At 53.1% G+C, this 17,211-nt stretch overlaps 1 protein-coding gene across 7 annotated transcripts in view; it reads right to left on the reverse strand.

Annotated features, from left to right (window-relative positions):
• Window positions 1–17,211, reverse strand: part of ATP6V1C2 (ATPase H+ transporting V1 subunit C2) — a gene marked incomplete at its 5' end in the record, with an annotated part of 50,746 nt that overhangs the window by 14,765 nt on the left and 18,770 nt on the right. For 3 of the 7 annotated variants that reach the window (XM_080814165.1, XM_080814167.1, XM_080814163.1), the window contains 3 exons: window positions 3,721–3,815; window positions 10,280–10,365; window positions 13,866–14,113. In XM_080814165.1, the coding sequence (XP_080670291.1) occupies window positions 3,721–3,815; window positions 10,280–10,365; window positions 13,866–13,939 (255 nt within the window). Of the gene's footprint in view, window positions 1–3,720; window positions 3,816–9,362; window positions 9,393–10,279; window positions 10,366–13,865; window positions 14,114–17,211 lie in introns of those variants that run through there. The other 4 variants (XM_080814166.1, XM_080814162.1, XM_080814168.1 and 1 more) reach the window with 2 other exon arrangements.

Consider the following 17,211-nt stretch of genomic DNA (forward strand, 5'->3'; position numbering starts at 1 on the left):
GGGACACGGCGCAGCCTTCCAGATGATCGCGGGAGAGTCCTGCATGTGAAGGCCGACCCCCCAGCTCCTGAGGGACCGCACCCCTCCTCCCAACTCAGAGCCCCACGTCCTGTGCCAGCTCCCTGGCGGCGCGCAGTCGCACCCCATGGGACCCCCGCTCCACGCCAACAAATGCTGCTGACACAGACACCCCGGCGTCGGCACATGACAGCACAGAGGCCGCCTGAGGGACTGAACAACCCCGAGCTGAAATTTACAGATTTCGTTCGTATAGACACGGAAGGATCCACTTCCAAAGGTTAACACGTCGCTCACCTTTTGGGGGAGGAGGAAAGAGAGGGCTCTTGTCACGGGAAGCTTTTCCCGTTTTTATCGTTGTACCTTGATATGTCTGATTTTTAAAATAAGATATGTAATTGGTTTTTTTTAACCATTTAAAAAAATCTTTTCCTTTGAAATGATGACAGATTTCATGGGAAATTACAAAAAGATCACATGGGGGACACCCTGCTGGCTGTTGGTACGGTATACGGTTCTTGACCCCGAGTTCGTGGGTTCAAGTCCCGTGTCTGGTGTAGAGATTACTTCAAAAAATGAGTAAATAGAGACGCCTGGGTGGTTCAGTCAGTTGAGTGTCTGCCTTCGGCTCGGGTCATGATCTCAGGGTCCTGGGATCGAGTCCCGCATCAGGCTCCCTGCTCAGTGGGGAGCCTGCTTCTCCCTCTGCCTGCTGCTCCCCCTGCTTGTGTGCTCTCTCTCTTCCTCACAAATGAATAAATAAAATTTTTAAAAATGAAAAAATAAAATACTTTTAAAAATAGGACAGAGATCCCATGTACCCATCTTACATAACAACAGTGTGCAATCATAACCAAGAAACTAACTCAAGTACAATCCACAGTCTTAACTTTTAAAATTATATATATACATACATACACACATACATAGATATATACCTTTTTTTTTAAAGGAAAAAAAACCCAAACAAAAATCCCTGTTCAGCAAGGCGAGGCCCACCTGCCCCAGCCAGAGCTCCTCCAGGGGGCCGGTGCCCCACCCAATGTCTGTGACCCCCGTGTCCGTGACCCCTGGGAGGGAAGCTGGCACAGGCCGTGCTGAGGGCGTGCATTCAGCTGGGCTCTGAGGTGGGGGGCCAGCTGGCCGAAGCCCTGAGAGCCTCGTGGACCCTCCTGCAGAAACCGGAGATGCATCCGGTGGTGGAGACACCAGCCACCAGCGCCCCGAGGGGGTCAGTGTGGGTCCCCCACCCTCAGCAGCATGTGTGCGTGCTCAGGAGTAAATCCCATGCCATGTCACATTGGTGAGGTCTGGGGGCTCTTCTGAACCTGCAGCATAACCCAGCGGGTGGGGACTGACACCACAGTGGGCTGGGTCCCTGACCAGGTGACCACATGTGCTGCCACATGCAGGGTGGGGAGGGGCCAAAGCCCTCCCCAGGCCCCTCCCCACCCTTGAGCCTCCTCTTTTAAAGGACACGTTGGGCTCAGTTCCCAGCAGTCGGGAGGGTCTGGGGGCCCGGCCCTGACTACATCAGCACAGGGATCCTCCAGGCTGGGAGACCTGCTCGGACACCCGGCAAGTGCAACTCAACACCCAGTGACACAGTGACCTTTGTGTCCCCAAGGCTCTCCCCATAAAGGACCTCCCATTGGAGGAACAGACCTGAACCAGGGCTGAGGGCATCACACACGGGGTCCTGGTGCAGGTCAGCCTCCAGGGCCAACACTCAGAGCCTCAAAGAGGTGGTTCCCTGCAGCAGAGCCGGTCCGGGGCCTCCTTGGGAAGCCTTGTCTCTCTCTATCTGCCCCACCCCCAATCATACACACACACACACACACACACACACACACACAGCACAACCAAGACCCGAATTCCCATCCCAGGTCCCGGAGCCAGCTACTGAACCTCTCTGCCAGCTTCCTCATCTGAGACCAGAGGAAAGGGTCCCACCTCACGGGGTGACACGGGAAAGGGATCCTACCTCGCCGGGGTGACATGGGAAACAAGAGCCCAGTGTGGTTCTGGGCACACAGGGAATGCTGTCAACACCGGTGCCCTCCTCCCCGTCCCTGCTTTCCTGCCAAAGTCACTCTCTGGGTCCCTGGACTAGAGAGAAGCCAAGTTCTGTCCTCCACAACTGCTCTGCTCCCCTCTCGGTTGACACCCTGTCGTGTCCCGGGGTCCTCATTGCTCAGCGGCACCCCTGGGACAGCCACGCCAGTGTGCACCGTCCTGAGAGGGCTCAGATCACGGCCTGACCACCTGCCTGGCCTCAGAGAGCACCACGGACGGGTAGGGCCCGCCCCAGCAGCGACGGCGCGCCCCCAGGTGGGTGGCGGAGGCACACAGGACCTCCAGGAAGCCACACCTGGCCCAGGTGCGCTGGGCAGCCCCTCCTCAGAGGGCTTTCCAGAATCACTGCCCAATTGTCCCAGGAGGGGCCGGGACCTCTGTGGCGTAAGCAGTGCCGGAGGAGCCGCACCCAGATTCCGGAGCCTTCTGGCCCCACCCGAGTTTCCACAGACACGGGCCGTGGCGAGCACACAGGGCTGCACTCGGATGGGTCCCAGGGGCCCATCTCCTGGCCCTGACCCGCCCAGACACACCTGGGTGGCTCTGTGGTCTGAGGAGACAACAGGAAGGCTTTGTTCCTGGCCTGGCTGAGACTCTCCCCGCCACCTGGGCCAGGAGGAGACACGGCCTGTGAGGGGCTCAGTAGAGGGCGGAGGCCTGGGGGCAGGCCTAGGCCATGAGTGCTCACCCTCAGCGAGACCAACAGGAGTCAACAAGGCCACAAGCCCCCACAATGTCCCCAGAGACGGGCCACAGAGCTGTTACTTGTGAAGTAAAAGGGGGAGGCCGTTGCTTACCAAGATGGTAAAATTGTGGCGTGTGGTGCTTACTGGCCTTGATTTATTTTTTTAATGACTTATTCATTTATTTTTAGAGGGGGGTACAGAGAGAGAGTCCCAGGCAGACTCCCCACTGAGCACAGAGCCTGATGCGTGGCTCGATCCCAGGACCCTGAGATCACGCACGACCTGAGTCAAAACCAAGGGCCAGAGGCTTAACCGACCGTGCCTCCCAGGTGCCCCTTCCTGACCTCAGTATCGTCACAGGCACCTCAAAGCAGGCGCAGGACCCGCCGTGCTGCCTAAACCGTGCTGCGTAAACGCCTCCCAGGAGTCAGGGCTCGTAAGCCGGACTCTCCACGGAAGCAGATCGTGCTTGTCAAGCTATCACTGGGGGATGTGGTGGGGGCATGAGGCTCTTGTGAGGTCAGGATGGGGCTGAGCTGCTCCAGCAGCACCTTCCAGAAAGTAACGAGCTGGAGGGAACCCACGGAAGGGGCACCAGGGGAGTGTCCTGTGGAGGCCGCCGCCTGGCGGGGAACAGGGCCGGGAGAGGCGGAGGGAGGGCAGGTGCCCGCCTCGAAACCGCAAAGTCCCTGGCCTTGCCCAGGGCATGGAAGGCCACACCTGAGAAAGGCACCAGGCCTGGCCAGGGCTGGCAGGAAGCAGAGGGGAAGCGGACACCGCCCAGGGTCACTCAGCAGAGCTGGGACCCTACCCAGCCTCCTGACTCTGGCCTTCTAGAAAGTCCTTCTTGGTACCCCCGCCAGGGCCCCCAACACCCTGGTGGTCAGCAGCGCCCGGGTGCCAAGGTTAACTGTCCCCCGAGAGAAGGCCGTCCTCTCACCTTTGCCAGAGTGTCCACCACGCTCACCAGCGGCTGCTTCGCGGGGTACTTCGCCATGTCCCACTCAAAGTGGGTCACAAAGGATGTTAAGTCAACTGGAAGGAACACATTTCAGCAAGTGAGTGGGACTCTCCCCGCCTCATGAGACCAAGGTTGCCAAACCCCGAGCCAAGCAGCCCCACTGAACCCAAGGAAGCGATCAGAGAAACGGGGGGACAGAGTTGGGGCTCCGGGAAAGCACACACAGTCCCCCACCCCCAACGGAGTACCGGGCCAGCCGCGGGCCTTCCGTCAGGACCACCAGCAGCACCCAAAGCCCCTCAGAAGAACCCACCAGCAGCCACACCTGTGCCCCAAACGCGCTCAGACGGCTGTCCCCAAGGTCTGCCTTTGGGAGATCCTACTTCCCCACGAGGCAGAAGCAGGATCGGGAGAGATTCCGAGAGCCAGGCTCGTTCCCCGCCTTTTCTGGTTGTGTTGGCCGCGCTCCCCTGTTGGGTTACTGTTCTGTTCTGAGGTACCTCAGAGACATGCCAGTCGGCCTCAAGCCAACCCCTAAGACCACAGAGCCAGGTACGGGCGCCACCTGCTCACAAGAGGAGCTGAGCTGTCTTTCTACCGTCCTCACCCAAGCACGGGGTGGGGGCGATTTCAAAAAAGGCATTTTAGGGGCGCCTGGGTGGCTCAGGCCGTTGAGCGGGCCACTCTTGATTTCTGCTTGGGTCGTGATCTCGCGGGCCTAGGATCGGGCCCCCCACTGGGCTTTATGCTCAGAGTCTGCTTGAAGAGCCTTTCTCTCCCTCTCCTCGGCTCCTCCCCGTACTCTCTCTCAAATAAATAAATCTTAAAAGAAGAGGAAGACGACGACGACAGTAGCGGCATTTTAAACCTTGGCAGAATACTAGACTCTGCGACTGTGGTTTTCGGTACGTGGCGAGGAGATGCATGTTTCAGCCCTTTATATAGAAGTCTATAATGAGTAGACCAAACCAGAGTTGTCTCAACAAAATTTCCCCTTTCCCCTTGCCTTCTCCAAAGGCAAACCTAAACCCGCTCCCCTTGAGATGTTTCTGGTTCCCTGTCGGCTGCGGGCAGAGGAAGGAGCCCCAGAGTGAGGTCCCACATGCCACACGACTGAACCGGGGCCGATTCAGGACCCCGGGACTCCAGCATGTTAGTAACTGGCTCCTCTGCACCTCAGTCTCCTTACCTGAGAAATGGGTGGGAAATCAGGCCACACACCTCTGAGTGTCCCCTCTTCTGTGCCCCCTGGAGCCCACCCCTGCTTACACCCTGCCCCTCACTCCCTGTACTAAGTCAGGTCTGTGCGCGCGATGCACGAAAAGGGCACTGGTGGCTGCTCACTCAACAGTCGGGCTAAGCCCCAGCCTGCCACCATGAGGGGGAGCAGAGACCACAGCTCCTGGATTTCAAGGTGCTCAGTCTCCTAGGGAGACAACCAGGCACACCTCACACCCCGGCGAGCGGCAACAGAAGAGGAGGGCTGTGGCAGGGGCGTGGAAGGCCGTGTCTACACTTTCTCCTGGGGTGATAAAGACACGAGGCGCACATATGGAACCCTCCCCCCGCAACCATTATCTGCCAGTAAGTGGCCATACATCGCTCCAACTCCAACAGCTGGGCTGGGAGGGTCACCAAGCAGGTTAGGACACCAAGCCTCTGGGGGCTGTGTGGTCAGTCAAGGACATTCGTGCGCGGAGATTTCTCGGGGGCCGACGGGGGCTTTGCAGGAGAGAAGCTGGCAGGGGAGTGTGGGAGAGAAGGGGCAGCTGAGAGGGGCCTCAGCTCCGGAAGCAGAAGAGGAAGGGCGGGTCCGCAGGGGGGCCCGCAGGGGGGCCCACGGAGGTGGCCCAAGGCACATCTGGATTTCCAGGCGGGGTGAGAGGGTAGAGGGAGGGGACACTCACTAAGCTGGGCAGCTGCGACGGCAGCAGGAGGGGGCAGAGGGGAGAGGAGATGAGCTCAGCTCAGGGCAAGCTGGAGCCCGACAGGAGGGTAGCCGAGTCCCGAGGACGCAGAAGGAGATGAAATGGGGCTCAGAGGAGGAAAGCAGCCTGCTGGGAGAGGCGGGCGGGCAACGAGCGGGAAGGGCCTCACGACCGATCAGGCAGGTGACACTGACTGTTCACCTTGGCCAGGACCCGAGAATTATTGCATTTAATTTCCCTTTCAACCCTACTAAGTGTTATCATCATCTCCATTTTAGAGGTGGGACCGGCACGCAGTGGTGGGGCATACGGAGCGCCATGCCCCTTCCCTGTCCGCCCACGGACGCTCACGGCTACGGTGTGCACGGTGGCCCATCTCTGCCCAAGAACCACGTGCTGACTCGTCTGGCTCACTTGCCCTTAGAAGAGGTCCCTCGGGTTCCAGTGGGGCTGGAATTGACAAGAGTCACCAAGGGGAGGGAGCTGATCCGTTAGGATGAGCGTCCTTGTAAGGAGAGACGCCACAGCGCTCTCTCTCTCCCTCCCCGTGTGCTCTCTCCAAGGAAAGCCCCTGTGAGGACCCAACGCAGGAACCAGCCTGCTGGCACCTTGACCGTGAGCATCCAGCCTCCAGAACTGTGGGAGCTCCGCCGTGTCTATTACATCGGCCCCTCAGGCTGGTGTTTTGTTATGGCGCCTCGAGCCAATACAGATTTGGGTATAAATGTGGGACTACTATGGGTTTTTGTATTGCCACGCCCTGCAGGGGGAGACGGCAGACCAGGGAGGAACAGAAGGACGTGTGGATTATGGGGGTGTGGGTGGGGGTAGAGCCAGAGGCAGATCCAGAAGGTGGAGAAGGATCCCTCCTGTGGCGACTGATTCCACTCACGGGAGCCCCCATCTACCCCCCTCCCCCCCACCGCCTGACCCCAGGCAGGAGACGCTGGCCAGACGCCCCTCCTCCTCCCTGCTCTGCCACTTTCAAGCCAAGCTGCCTCCCACCCCATACTCTCCCTGCTGCTTTTGTCCCTCAGCATCGGGACAAGGGCCACCTCCTAAAAGCCTGCCGACTGACTGCCCGTCCCACTGCCTTGGATGGTCCCCTGTTCCCTGCCTCTTCCAATGCTGCCTGGTCCCTCCCTCCCCCACTCTCTTGGCACTTTCAGGCTCCCTGAGGGCAGATGGCTGTGTCTGTGTCCCCAGAGCCTATCACGGTGCCCAGGACAGAGCAAGGGTCCCCTTTAAGAACCTCCCTGTAACTCCGGGGACTGAAATAACTCACAGGACATGGGTCACTTAGAAGAGATATGCTGCACACTGAGTTCATCCCCAGGCATTGTCACAGACGCTAGGGTCTCTGTGCCATTTGGATCAGAGCGAATGAGCTGGCCCTTTCCTCTAGAAGGGCTCCTGTCATTCCTGCCGGACTCTGCCCGTCTCCTTGGGGGGACTCCCCAGGCTCCTCCGGCATCACGGCACGTGCGGGACCGCAGGGCTGTCCCCCCGGCCGGGAGCTCTTGGACGGCAAGCCCCTCTGCGTGCCCAGCACCCAGCACAGAAGCTTCCTGACACCTCTGTCGAGTGACCCTCCCACCCCAGCTCCTGACCCTGACCCTCACCCTCAGCACACATCCAAGGGCAGCATGGCCCTGCCCAAGCCCATCACCTTTGGTGACAACATGGTCTGAGGACAGTTCCCCATCTCAGAAAGCAGCAAGCCGTCCCCTTGGGCCTGCCTGTCCTTCCAGCCCTGCGGCCTTCTGTCTGCCTGTCCGGGAGAGGACAGGCCTCCCCTCCCCTCCCCTGGCTCAAGTCAGAGGAGCCTTGGACGCCTGGCCCGGGAGGTCAGACCATGACCCAGGCAGGCTCACTCAGAATCAAAACATGCCATAAACAGGCAGCTGCCCTTGAGTAACAGACACCTCGTCTGAGAACCACAACAAGGCCTTCCTGGCAGGGAGCCGGGCAAGGGACCCGTGCACACACATGGGCCACGGCCCGTCTCCCGCTCCACTGAACGGACCTCCGGGTGTTTATGACTTCTGTGCACAATCTAGGGCCCACTCCAGACAGCGGTGTGTCTGCCCGGCTTCTGCTACAATCCAAAGCATCCACAGCCTTCCTTCCAGACTCAAAGCTCAGCTGGGGGCAAAGAACGAGCCAAAACAAGAGATGCCTCGGCAAAGCAAGGAGCCTGAAAAGGATGAGGTCCACAGACAGGGGAGAAAACCAGGACCAAGAGAGGCGACCCGCCAAGGCCCAGGACCGGGTCTGACCTCTCTAAGGCAGCTGTCGCCACTGGCTGTCCCCATGACACGGCCTTGGGGGAGATGGATTAAATCCCGCCTACTGAGGCCAACCCGGAGCCCTCCAGTTCATTCTGCCCATTGCTAGCTCACTAGTTCCATGGGTGCTCTGCAGAAGAAAAAGAAAAAGATTTCCCAAGCCCAATCCTACCAGGGAAGCCCCAGTCAAAGTCATTCTGACCAGGTCCCTGGACTGCAGTACTTGTCAGAGCCTTTATTGTGCTAACACGCATTGTGAATGTCAGGAGTCAGCGGCCACAAGCCCTTGACCTCTGTGTGCACAGGGGCTGGTTACAGAACAAGCCTTGGAAGCTCTAGTCTCACCAAAGTCATGGGGACCTGATTCACAGGGGGCCTGGAGGTAATGAAACATATTACATAAATAAATAAAACTGAATTCCCCCCTCCCGAGATGAAGCCGGGATTTAGAGCAGCAGCCACCTGCCCTGGGGATGGAGACCGCGGGATGATAATGTCTAGCTTCAAGTAATGGGAGTTTTGAGTAAAAGCAAGCATCCTGTTCGCTATTTTAACATGAGCTTGAATCCTCGTGCCTTAAAGACCAGGTTTTTACAGGGCAAAGTAGCTCTCTACCTTAAGCCAACCCTTCCGTCTAGGGCCCTTACAAGTTACCTGCTGGGAAGGAAGATCAGTTGATCAATTTAACAAAATAATTTTTTACTAGCACCAGCAAGAAATGTCAGTGCCACCAACAGATTGCTTTTGGAAAGGAATTTTGTTTAAGTTCCGATCTGTAAAGACCCATGTTCCTCCTGAAAGGATTTGCTGGGCTTAACTTTGTCCTAGAAGGATCTGCTGGCCTAAATTCCACCAGTTTGAGCAGGTTGGAGAAAACCTAAAGCAAACGGTTCCTCTGAGCCAGCAACAGCCTGTTGAGGCCCAGGGACGCCCCCTCCTCCCCGAGGCTCCTGAGAGAAGAGCCCTTGTGTGACTGGACCCCAGCAGGGCCACACAAAACTAAGCCTGACACGTAAGCTGTCAGGGTCCACAAGAGCCAGACTCCCAGTGCAGGCAGGAGAGCGGGCACTGAGGACAAACATCAAAGAGCAAGGAGCAGACCACAGCCGAAAGATACAGAAAGCCCACCTTGAACTCCAGACCCAGAGGATCACCCCACTTCCGCAGGCATGCAGTGCTGGGGGTGGGGAGGTGGGGAGGGAAGCAGGGCAGACATGAGAAAGAGGGAAAGGGAATAAAACAGGTGATAGGTCATACGGCTATGGTGACCCAGGTCCCAGCTGTTACTCGAGAAATCCACCAGGACCCAATCACCGCACCCCGATGACCAGACTGAGAGTCCCCCTTCCCAGGGACACGCAGGCATCACGCCAAGCACACTCACGGCAAACAACGTACAACCTACTCTTTAAATATTTCATTTTTTCCTTCAAACCTGCAATGTAATAAGGAAGAGTTATTCCATCGCACGAACCCACAAAGCCAAGCTCAGATCTGGAAGCATGAGCAATTCCCTTTGTCCCTTTCAACAAGCGAATAAAAAAAGCCTTCTGCGGTTCCCAAGAGGGAAAAACTATGAACTGACACGTAACGAGTGACAGAAATGTCACTCGTTACGTGTCAGTTTACACTCTCATTTTTGGTCTCGTGTACATGTGGACGGTCACTCTGCGGGGTTCAAACACCTGATTCTGAAGTTTCCCAAGTCTCCAAGTTTGCGCCTTGCACATTTCCAGCACACTCAGATTGTATGTCTGCAGTTAAGGGGCCTGAATGTCTCTGGAATCTGGGGTCTCCCCTACCACTCAGGAGAGACAGAAATTCTAAACGTGAACACACAACACAGAGAGCATTTTCGGTCTCTCTGGATTTACTGGGCACAACTTAAGACGTAAGTCTGAGGCTTTCCAGCCCCTGAAGGCATTTTCTTCTTCTGGGAGAGAGAGAGGAATGAATTGGGCTGGGTGGGGTGGGGGTGGGGGTGGGGAGCGGGTGGAATTTTCCAAGCAGGACAGAGCAGAAGCTCATAGGGAAGGCGGGCGGATCAAACAACCCCGAGACCCCACTGACCCCACTCTCCCTGCAGGTTTCTACAGGGTAAAAACGTCAGATGCCCTAGAAATGCCACAGCAGAACCCTCCACAGGCCAAGGGGCAGGTCTTCAAACCGGAGGTCCTGCTGAGCTCAAAATGGGGGGCACAGCTCTGCCCAATGTGCCCATCCAGACGCTCCACGGGGATGTGTCCCTGCAGCCTTGACTGGGCAAGCAACGGGCTAGAGCCGGCTGAGAGAGGCCCGGGTAAGAACATGCCAGTGACCTACCTCCGTTGGCTAGGAGGTTCTCCGGAACCTTCCCCTTGGCATCTTCCATGACTTCTACCACGCTCTGGGCCATCTTCTTTATGAGGCTTTGGGAAAAGAGCACAAGGCAGTCAGACTGGGAATGCGCCCTCCAAATCATCTGTGACATTTCATCGGGGGTGGGGGGTGGGGAGAGACGGGCGCTGCCCTTTGGGGACTCTGGCATTGTGGAGGCACAGACTTCAAATGTGCAGACCCTTCGAACCAGTATTTCCACTTCTGGGAAACCATCTTAAGGACATAGGGCGAACACGAAAACCTTTCTGAACCAAAAGATGTTCTTCGTAGCACTGTTGCTGAGAGCAACACACTGGAAACCACCAGAAGGTTCAACAATAGGGGACTGTTGGAAGCAAATGGGATATCCGGCGGAGGGACTGCTGCACACGCCCCTGGAAGGAAGGTCTACAAAGAATTCCTAATACTGTGGAACAAGGCGCATATTATCATGTTCCGTGGAAAAAACCCAAGACACAGATTTACAGACACAGCACAGCTATAACTACGGGGAAATGTTCTTCCCACTTTATGTTTTTTCGATTATAATCCATAATGATGGGGCGCCTGGGTGGCTCAGTGGGTTAAGCCTCTGCCTTCGGCTCAGGTCATAATCTCAGGGTCCTGGGATCGAGCCCCGCATCGGGCTCTCTGCTCGGCAGGGAGCCTGCTTCCCCCCCCCACCCCCTGCCTGCCTCTCTACCTACTTGTGATCTCTGTCTGTCAAATAAGTAAATAAAATCTTTAAAAAATCCATAATGATGATTCAGTATTGAATTAATATGGAATATAATAATTCAGTATTGCTTTTATTATCAGAAAATCGAACATTTAAGTCTCCAGAAAGGATCCTGAGGGCTTCAGAAAGTATGAGAAAGGACGGTGAGCTGACGAGCATACAGAGCCATCAAATCACTGTATTGTACACCTGAGACTGATGTGACATTGGAAGATCCAAAAAGAATAAAACAAATAAACCAGAGGTTCCCCCCCCCCAAAAAAAAGAAGTATGAGAAAAGAAAGGGAAGGGCAGGATTTCAGGGTAGAAGGACTCAAATTCACATGGCTCTGCCAATTACCAAATGTATCATTTTTGTTTATTTTGCTTTTAATTTTTAAGTGGGCTCCACACCCAACCCGGGGCTTGAACTCACCACCCTAAGATCAAGAATGGCAAGTTCTACCAACAGAGCCAACCAGGCACCCTTGCAGCACTTTTTTTCTTTTCTTTTCTTTTTCTTTTTTAAGATTTTATTTATTTATTTATTTATTTGTCAGAAAGAGAGAGAGAGGAAAAGAGCACGGCAGGGGCAGGGGCAGGGGCAGAGGGAGAAGGAGAAGCAGGAGCCTCATGCAGGACTCGATCACAGGACCCTGGAGTCCTAACCTAAGCCAAAGGCAGATGCTTAACCAAATGAGGCACCCAGGTGTCCCACATTTTTTCTTTTTTTTTAAAAGTAATCTCACACCCAAGGTGGGGCTCATACCGATAACCCCGAGATCAAGAGTCACACACTTTTCCCACTGAGCCAGCTAGCGCCCCCAAATGTATGATTTCAGTCAAATCCATTAAACCTCTTTGTGCCTCAGCTCTTTTATCTGTAAGGTGCAGATTATATCCATTCCGCAGGATTATTATAAATATTAATATAACTGATCAGGGCACCTGGGTAGCTTGGTTAGTTAAGCATCTGCCTTCAGCTCAGGTCATGATCCTAGGGTCCTGGGATCAAGCCCCGTATCAGGCTCCCTGCTCAGCGGGAAGCCTGCCTCTCCCTGTCCCGCTCCCCCTGCTTATGTTCCCTCTCTCGCTGTGTCTCCCTCTGTCAAATAAATAAATAAAATCATTTAAAAAATATGTATGTAACTGATCAGACTCCAAGGATCTAGCAGCAGACTGCTGCTCCTAGAGGGTGAGCACTGAGAAGTCCGGCTGGAAAACATGTCAAACCAGGACCAAAGTCGGAAAGCTCTCAAGATCCAAATCTTTGCCTTAGGCCCTCTCTCGACCTAACCCTGGCCCCCAGGAAGGAGGCAGTGTTTTCAGGAAGCCTGATCAGGTCACCAAATTCCAGATGGGAACATGGTCTTCTGCTGTTGTAGGGACCAGCCATACTGGCCACTCAGAGCATGAGGCCAGAGGGCTGGGGACCAACACAGGAAACTGAGGCAGAAGGGCACTGAAAGGTCCCAGATTAAAGAAAGAGAGGGAGAAGAGGACGGAGGAAAGGGGAGGGAGGAAAGGCAGAGGATGATGAGCAGAGGAAGAAAGAGGGGAGGGAGGGAGGGAGGGAGGGAAGAACCTGTTTTCCCATCAGAGTAAAATGCATTCATGATCAAAATTTTAAAAATACCCCCAAAATGAAAACCATACTCCTCTGCCCAAAAGAACACACACTTTGCATTCTGAAATATTTCCAGAGCCTTAACACATCCATAGCTTATGTGAGTTTTCTTTTGGTAACACCTACCACTCTAGCGGAGTCTACCAGGTACAGCATCTGTAATCATTAACCCACGGAACCCTCAGAGACAACCTGAAAACGAGTATTAGCCCATTTGACGGATGCAGCCCAGAGAAGGAACTGGACCCCATCCACCCGGTCCATCTGAGGACTCCGAGGCCACGCTGCCATCTACAGTCACTGAGACCCAGCCTGACTTAAATCTCGACAAACGTGTTGGCATTTCTTAGAACAGTAGCTCTGCATCGCACTAATTATAACGAGTTATGATTATCCTAATTAGTGACCCAACTGATCTCATTCTGTTTCCTTGGCTATCAAACGGGGACGGTCCTGCTCGTCTCCCGGGGTTCTCGGTGGAGTCTGATGCCATGCCCCTGTGGTTCCAGGCACGGAGTTCGAGGCACACCTCCGACGTGCTCCAGGCAGCCTGGTGGACTGTATCCAGCGCTCGCCTCGCTCACGGGGAGACTCAGCGGGAGACCGGGGCAGGTGGCGGACCCTGAGTCTGGTTCCCTTTCGGTTCCCAGAAGCTCTCTCCGCTCTTCCCCTCCAGCCTGCGGGTGTGACGACGCTTCTGCATCTGCCTGGGTTTGCACACCATCCCTACTGTGGGTCGCCTACAGCCCACTAGCAACTGTCCATCCCTTTATAAACAGATTCTCCTCGTCTGAATGTGTCTTCTGTTAGCTGTTAAGACCCTGACTCGCTAACTTCATTTATTCATTTGTTTGTTCATTCATTCACCAAAATTCTTTAGGTTAAGCAACTGGGTGCCCAGCACGGTTCACAGTGTTGTGAACTAAACAAAGTCCCGGCTCTCAGGGAGCTTCTATTCTGACACCATCGGCAACTCCTCTTTATCCCTGCTCCAGTGGTGCACCTCCATATCCTCTGTGCTGCTTGCTCTGAGAAAATTATTTGTTTACCTGGAGGTAGCAGTGGCTCTCACCCCCACCGCAGTGCCTGATGCATAGCTCAGGAAATGTTTGTTGAGTGAATACACGAATCCCGGCACTCCCCAGCACCTAAACGCCACCCATGCTTGCTTCCTTGTCAACTGCAAAGCAGAACGCACTCATCACCTTGTGAACGACTCTCGGCTGCTCCCGATTCCAGCCCGTATGGAGCTTTTAGCCACAGCACGACGGCCGCGCATCCGGCCTCAGACGCGTCCACCACCGCGGAACAGCGCAGAAGAACACAGTCTGATGAAGTTTAACCACTGGAAAGCTCACCTACTCCACATAACAAAAGGGGCCCCGACGCAGCTGTGATGACCAACGACAGTCATCGGCCAACTGTGGTCTTACTGAGTCAGGATAGTCTCCTCACCGGAAGGAACCTAAGGGAGCACGTGACTCCACAGTTCACCGGGAACACACTTCCGTGAACGGAGCTTCCTGGTTCCTGGGCTCTGTCTACTCGCGGACACGTGGGTTATCTCCCCCGTGATGGGATGTTGCAACGGTGCACACGTCTGGCGCACTCGCGCAGGCAGGGTCAGCTGTTAAAGGATAACCAGTGGAATAAAGGGAACGAACGCTGATGACTTTAACAAACAGGCCAAGCAACTCTCCAAACACACAGAGCCGGCGTACAGCCCCACTGGCGCTGTTCAAGAGGGCCGGCTTCCCGAAACCGTGGCCAGCATCAGGTGCCACGAATGTTTCATCTCTGCCGATCTGATAAAAGAAAAACTCCATCGCACTGCTGCTCTGATCTGCATCTCTTTGATCCTCACGGAGGCTGGACATCTTTTCACAGGCTCATTGACTCCATAAATGGTCTGTTTTCTTCTTCTGCAAATAGCATGCTCATGCCCTCCCCTGCTGGTTTTTCTGCTGGTATTGTTCCTTGTTTTTAAAAAAAAAAAAAAATTATTGACTTGTAAGGGCTTTTAAGGATCTCAGGAACACAACTCTTGAGACGGTGCTTTGAGCTGGGTAATATCCCCATTTGAAAGGTGAAAACATGAAGAGTTACGTTGCTGAAAGTCACCCCGTGCAGAGGGACAAGTGTCAAAGCAGAGACTGATCCAAATCTACACGACTCCAAAGTCCACGCTCCTCAACACTGGTTTAAATGACACGCGGCCCTTTCCTCTGAAGTACTCAGTGAAGATGTATACTGATCCATAAGGGAGGATGTACAGATCGTATTTTGAGTTAAAAAAAGCAAACTGCAAACACCGTGTATTTTGATCGAGGCCTTGGGTCCATCGGTGCCCGTCTCGCTGATGTAACGAGAGGAACCCTGGAACCTGCTGAAGGCTTGCAAATGCCAGCAGAAGGCTTGAACCATTCATTGTGGTTAATGTGGGCCAATTTCAGTTCTCAACACAGTAGCAGCGACCCCTTTCCCAACCCTCAGACTCATGATGGTAGCTGTGTGCTCCTAGACACGATCTGCAGGAGCTGAGGTGGGTCTAAAGGACGCTGCCCTCGAGACACGGGCAATCTGTGTTCCGACGGCTGCTTCTGATCACGGGGGTACAAGGAGCTGGGTGGTCAGTGTTGTTATGCCTCCCCCCACCCTCTTAGCTACGCTGACCTCCAAGGGGTTTAAAGAGCCTGTGTCTTTCTCCCCCCTTCATTTTTCTTTTGCCACTTAGGGAGCCAGACATGAAGATTAATATTCAAAAACAACAGGGTTGTTTTGTGCATACGGAGAACATCAGAAAGTGAGCGTTCAGATCCAGGGAAGGGCTCGGAAAAGACCCGAGGAGACTGTAAGTTTATACCTCAGGCTGATCCTTGGCACAGAGACAGCCTACAACAATTTAAAGTGATAATAATAAGCAACACTAATAACCAAAAAACAGCAAACCCAGAGGAGGAGGAGGATAGGGTTTCCAGAATTAATATGTTATTAGATTCAAAAGCCCAATGTTCAACAAAAAAAATCACAAGGCATACAAGAAAACAGGAGAGTATGGCCCATTCAGAGGAAAAAAATAAAGGAACAACTGTCTCTGAAAAAGAGATGATGGCAGATCTGCCAAAGACTTTAAAATGACTGTCTTAAAGGCTCTCAAAGAACTAAGAAAATGAAGAGAAAGTTGAGAAAATACACTATGAACAAAATGAAAATATCTATAAAGAGAAAGCCTTGAAAAAATACACCCCCCCCCAAAATTCTGGAGCTGAGAAGTATAATAACTGAAATGAAAAATTCACTAAAGGGATTCCAATGCAGATTTGAGCAGAAAGACTCAGCAAACTTGAAATCAGGTCTTGGAAATGATCAAGTCTCAGGAACAGAAAGAGAAGAGACTGAAGAAAAGTGAACAGAGCCTAAATGACCCATGGGACACAACAAATGCACCAATATATGCCTTGTGGGAGTCTCAAAAGAAGAGAAAGAGACAGGAGAATATTTGTGAAAAAATGAAAACAAAACAAAAGCCAAAGGACTCATACTTCCTGATTTCAAAACTTACTATAAAAATTATAATCATGAAAATAGGGTGGTACTGGCATAAAGACAGACATATAGACCAATGGAACAGAATAGAGATCCCAGAAATAAACCCTCATATACATTATCAAGTGATTTTTGACAAAGGTGCCAACACGGTTCAATGGGGGAAAGGACAGCTCTTTCAACACATGGTGCTGGAAATGCTGGATACCCACACATAAAAGAATGAAGCTGGACCCCCACCTCACACCATATACAAAAATTAACTCAAAATGGATCAAAGACCTAAATGAAAGACCAAAATTATAAAACTGTAGAATAAAACATAGGGTCAAAACTTTCGCCACTGGATTGGGCAATGATTTCTTGGATATGACACCAAGACCACGGGCAAAGAAGAAAAGAAACTGGACCTGGCAAAAAGTTTAAAATTTTGTGCATCAAAAATATCAGCAGAATACAAAGGTGCACAGAATGGGAGCGAATGTGTTTTACATACCTGATAAGGGGTTAATATCCAGCGTATATAGAGAACTCCTAAAACTCAATGACATAAAAACAAACGACTCCACTCAAAAGTGGGCATAGGGCTCAAACAGACATTTCTCCAAAGAAAATAAACAAAAGACCAACAAACACCTGAAGAAATGCTCAAAAATCACTTTTTAGCACTAATGGGGGGAGAGGGGAGACTGGTAAAAATGCTTGGAAGGGGAACAACACATGGCTCATAAACATTTAGGATAAAAGCTCAAACTCACTCGCTATGAAATATTTCTCATTTATCAGATTGGCATATTACAAAGCTTTACGACTTCAGCACTGGCAAGCACCCTGCAAAATTGAAACACCAATGCTCTGTTGCTGCATCGTCTATTGGTATGGCCTAGTTACTAGAGAGTATTTTCAGAACAACTATCCAAAGTTTTTAACACGTAAGGTATTTCCACCCACAATTTCACTTTCAGGAACTGGTTCTTCTGATAATCCTTGCTCCCGTGCACAAAA

The sequence above is a fragment of the Martes martes genome, assembly GCF_963455335.1.
Source record: "Martes martes genome assembly, chromosome: 9".
Classification (NCBI taxonomy): Eukaryota; Metazoa; Chordata; class Mammalia; order Carnivora; family Mustelidae; genus Martes; species Martes martes.